This window comes from Charadrius vociferus, unplaced genomic scaffold, assembly GCF_000708025.1.
Source record: "Charadrius vociferus isolate BGI_N301 unplaced genomic scaffold, ASM70802v2 scaffold134, whole genome shotgun sequence".
NCBI classification, from domain to species: Eukaryota; Metazoa; Chordata; class Aves; order Charadriiformes; family Charadriidae; genus Charadrius; species Charadrius vociferus.
The window spans coordinates 4,931,922-4,937,097 of NW_009648333.1; the positions used below are offsets into that span (position 1 = coordinate 4,931,922).

The 5,176-nt window shown below is 33.6% G+C and overlaps 1 protein-coding gene across 1 annotated transcript in view; it reads right to left on the minus strand.

Moving 5' to 3' along the window:
- Positions 1-320: 320 nt before the first annotated feature.
- The window catches only part of CHIC2 (cysteine-rich hydrophobic domain 2), a 34,752-nt gene continuing 29,896 nt past the window's right edge, over positions 321-5,176 (minus strand). The window contains exons 4-6 of the mRNA XM_009885028.1: positions 3,514-3,570; positions 3,288-3,347; positions 321-371 (exon numbers count right to left, since the gene is read on the minus strand). Of these exons, the coding sequence (XP_009883330.1) occupies positions 321-371; positions 3,288-3,347; positions 3,514-3,570 (168 nt within the window). The remainder of the gene's footprint in view (positions 372-3,287; positions 3,348-3,513; positions 3,571-5,176) is intronic.

Genomic DNA, 5,176 nt, shown 5'->3' on the forward strand with positions numbered 1-5,176 from the left:
ATATATGTACACACGCGCGCGCACACATATAAAAGACTCTTTGAAAAATCAAGATACATTAATAAACAGAAGTAGTAAAAGTAACAATAACTTAAGTAGTAGTTAACATTTGCATGAAATGACTTTGCAGAGTTTGACCAAATGCACTTAGAACATGCTCTTTTTATAAAAAAAAAAAAAAACAAACAACAAAACAAAAAAGAATGAAAACACCACAAGATTCTGTAGAACCAATGCTATGTCACCACCAGGAGAGCACCAAGCAAGGCACCATTGGAAAGACAACATACTTGAATAAGTCTCTATAAATAAATCAAATGCTAATCTGGTCGAAAAATCGGTGTCTTTGGTAAAAATTCTATAAGGATGACCTGTATAAAAAGAAAAGAAATATATATTAAATGTCTATCACAATGATAACAATTTTTTTTTTGGTTAAAGTACATCAAGTCATGATGACAATCAAAGATCACAGTGTTTTTCTTAGATAGGAGATCATTAAAACAACTATACCAAATATGACTTTTCTAGAGTTCAAAAACCAAAACCCTTAAAGAATCAAATTCAATTGGAAAAGTTTGCCTACCAATACCTAACGCATCTAAACAAAATGAAATAAGCTGCTACATAATTCATTTATTGGGAAAAAAATATGAGAGAGAAACGTATTCAGTTAAATAAAAAAAAACAGAAGGCACAAGGTACGCAAAGTTAATTTTCAATTACACATGCAATTCCCTTTACTTCAAAATTGTTTCAATTTAATATAGGAATCTAAATCACGTTTGTAGTTCAAAACTTGTATAGAAAGGCTTGTCAACCTTTGCACAGTTCCCATATCTAACAAATCTGCAAGCAGTTAACAAGAAACTTGACTAATGCTTTTGCATGATTATTCTTATGGTCCCAATTCAAATTTAGACTATGTGTTTCTGAGCTGTGTACACATAGTAGGGTACACTCCAGAATACAATCCAAGTACCTATCCTGCTTTAAATAGAAAGCTTAAAGAAAATGTTCACTTGTGCATTTTCTTTCTTCGGAGAGACAGTCATAATACAGCAGCATGATTGCATTCATAAACAAATAAATGCATCCGGTAACATAACTAAGGATTTTACTGGTAAGGGGAGCTTGCCTTTCTAAGAAGTTACAAAAGAGCTTCTAAATGTTTTTGATTGTAAAGGAGAACACAACTTGGCTGCTCAGAGTACACACTTCTATCTCTTATAGCATATTGAACATCAGAAAAGAAACCAGTCTGATTTTATCTCTAAGGCAAACACTTGAAATAATGAGGATCAAAATCAGGTGTCCAAGTTTATTTTTAGAGATATTGAGAAGTGACTTCTGTTCAGAAGTGATGCAAACTGCTCAAAATCCATTGATCACTGACATGAGTCAACCACTGGATGCTTGAGATACCAGGGCTTCTGATATTCAGGCAAGGTTTCGAAAAGGGAGGAAGAAGTAAAGCTGGAATGCTGTGTTTATGCCAAAGGTGTAAGACTATCTGTCTTTATTTAATTTACTTAATTATTTATTTAATTTAGCATCTACAACAGTGGGTTTAGAACCTCAGGTTGGCAAAGCACCACATTTTGGGTACAAGAGTCTAATTTAAATCACCTGCTTTGAAAAAAAAATGAGGATAAATGTTTATCATTTAAAATTAAATCATTAAAACAACATTAATAGTAGCTTTCAAGACACTAGCAAATCAATTCAGTGAAAACAAAAGAATGGTACAGGGAAGTTTTGTAAAAATTTTCTCGTGACATATATCCAGATGTAATGTATCAGATGTTTCACAAACTGAAAATAAAATCTTTGATCTTTATCTTATAAAACTATATGCCCACGCTTACATATTATTAACGTAATCAGGTCAACTGATTTTAAATTGTATTTAACAGAATGAATGTTCATCTGTAAATGTTGCTTGGCCATAGTATTTACAAACTAGCATTGTATGGTTTTTTGTTGTTTTGTTTTGGTTTTTTTTTCAATTGAATCTGCAAAACATTCAACCTGACAATGTTTTCCTGTAGAAAAACAAAATTTTCACTGAAATAAAAACCATTTCATTCAGGTAAAGCTCAAATCTACTTTCTGAGATTTGCTTTATTCCCTTTTCAGTCACATCTCACACACCTAAACCAAGAAATTTTGTAGAATAGATGTTACAAAAAGTCTACTTATTCAGTGAACTGAATAGAGCCATTCTGTAAAAAATGCATTTTAAAGATCTTACGTTTCAGGCTAGAAACAAGATCTAATGTACAAACAGGAAAAAAAGGGAAGACTAAAAGAAAAAGAGTCTTTTAATATAATTTCTAACTATTTAACCACTTTTAAAAATTTTATATGCATGATAGTCTGTTCTTTGAAACAACAAAGCTAAGTACCATATAATGAAAGATCACAGATAAGTTAGAACTAATACAGTAGATATTTCTCAGAGGCTAATCTTTATTTTTAAAACGTTAACCCTTCCTATCACCTATTTCCTAGAGCATTAAAAGAAATTATGTAAATTCTACTGTTTCTTACGTTTTTAGGAGCTTAATTTCATCCCATTCTCTGTGCCTCCAAGATATTTTGAAAATGAAAATAAAAACAGCACCAAAAAAAAAAAGAGCAAGGAGATTGCAAGCTAAACAAACTGAAATCCCACACTGGAGATCATTCATTTTAAACCGCATATAACTTCTCACCGTATATTTCCAAAAAGGGCTTATGGAATCTCGGCCAAAGACTGAACTAAGTTAAAACTCCAGAGACTGACTTAAAAATATTTTAGTGACACCACTTGGAGATAAAGATACTTTCAAGACGGTTGAGGTAAGAGGCAGTTAAAACCTAAAAAGGCTAAAGGTTTCTTAAGCTCCAACAGCTTAGTTGAAAGGTCTTCTTCCATACTTTTAGACTTGATTAGCATTATATAAAACAGCCATATCTGACTTGCTGCGTAACCAAAGTTGTGGTTATTCTTTATACAGCACCTAAAATTTCACACTCCATCAGCACATGTTCAAGCTATTTTATCTTGGCAATTAATTTATTATTTTTCAGAACACAGTGAAGCCTTGTTTTCAAGTCATTCATAACTTTATAAATCAGTCCTGCACATGAAACCATGCATCTGTGAACCGTAGAAAATCCTTGCACTCAGGCGATTAAGCTCCTGACACCTTTACTGATTAATAATCATGAAAAGAATAAGATCAGAAGCAAAATAAATGATCATTTAATAGAGAAACTCACAAAACAGCCCTTTAACTTACATATTCCATCATGTTATTCGTTTCACATTTCCTTTTGCTTAGTCTCCAATGCAAGCACAGCTAGACAAGGAGGAAAGAAAAAGAAGAAAAATGAGCTGTATTTTATTGCAGCACACAGACTAGCCCATTTGTCCACCTTTCATATTTTTCGTTCAACAAAAGCATCTGTTTCCATACTGTGCAATTCAAACTCCAACAGTACGAAGCTGCTCCCTGCGGCACTCACCTTGTGGTATAACCTATTGTTTTCCCATTCTAATAACTTCTCAATCGATCTTCGTGTCTGGAAGACAAATGAGAAAGAATTTTACTCTTGACTGGTTTTAGAAAAACTTTGTTTTGCAGCTGCTTTTGTGTGAAAAGGAGAGAGGTAGAGGACAGTGACTGAGTACAGGGTGGTCTGTAGTACTACCAAAACTTGTCTGGTATTAAATAGTAACTAGAACAGAAATGACATTTTATGACACCCAAATAACTATCTTCAACCATTTTGGAACAAAAACTGTTCATATATATGCTTTCCAGTTCTTACAGCAGTTGTAACTTTAAAAGCACAGAAATTTTGACGCGATTTACGTATAAAAGCAGGAACACTGCTCCCCCAGTATCAGTGGTCTAAATGCACCACTTCTAAGAAAGTCGGCAGCTAAACTGACAAATGTTGCAAACTATTTTGCAATGCTGTAGGTCAAGTACAAATACGCAATACTCTAAACAAAGAGAATTTTTTTTTACTCTTATATCCAGATTTTAGAGACTGAAAACCAAATGCAGAAAGTTACAGTAAATTGCACAAATGAATCTTACTAAATCTGTGATTTGTAGGAAGAGCAAACCCAATACTTAGCATTCTAAAGCAGTTTTACTGCCTATGTCGTCCACACTTGATACTTCAGATAGAGAATCCTGAAAGCTGTTCTGCGCAGTTTTTTTTAAGATTATGCATGCTCGTATTAAAGGGCTTTCTGTGCTGTAAAGTTTCACAGCATTCTGAATATAATTATTCAGTTATATTTACATTTGAGAAATACATTCTGACATTTATGGTCATTTGACTGCCAGAATATATACTGCTTAGCTCTAAATGGGATTTGCTACTGACTATGAATAAAAAGAGGATAATTCATGGTGCCAGGTGTTAAGATGAGACCAACAGAGCTGCAGGTGCAAAAGGACGGAGCAATGACAAGGATCAAATACAACTTAGTGCAGCTGCAGCTTCCTTACAAGGCAGAGAGGGGTGAGGGGAAGGGATGAGAAAGCATCTTGCTGTTATTACTACAAAATACAAGTACTGTAAATGAACCTTAACAAATCAAACTAAATGCCGTCATGAGAACAAGAAGGTCTGAGTAAGATAAAAATTCAAAACCAAATTATTCCTTTCCCACCAAATACTAGCATCTGAGTTTTCAAACATCAGTTTCTCTCCAATACCGAAGCAGTTGTGGGGAAACACATCTAAGTATGTACTACGGTCACATGATTAAAATTAGATCATTGCTATCTATGAGTAATCATTACACTGAATTTTTCTTACGTTTTATTTTAAAAAGCACAAGTCACAGAATTATCAGAAGGTGGACGTACCAGTGACTAATTTATCACATCAATCGGGAATTGAGTATTTTGGGGGTTATTGTTATTATTATGTTTTTAGAGACATTGCCCTTTAACAATAATCAGTAGACCTCACTTGTTTCTTTGTAAAGATAGCCTTTTAGAGTCTGCTCTCCTTTTAAATGAAAATAGGGCAGCAGTTATGGTCACACTTTTGTTAATTTAGTTGCCAGTCAGCTCCAAATCAAAAGAAAATAAGGCTGCAGAGTGTAATTAACATTCAGTTCAGTCGTTTTGTCCCTTGTCTAGCCCCCAAGCTTTGTCAAAAG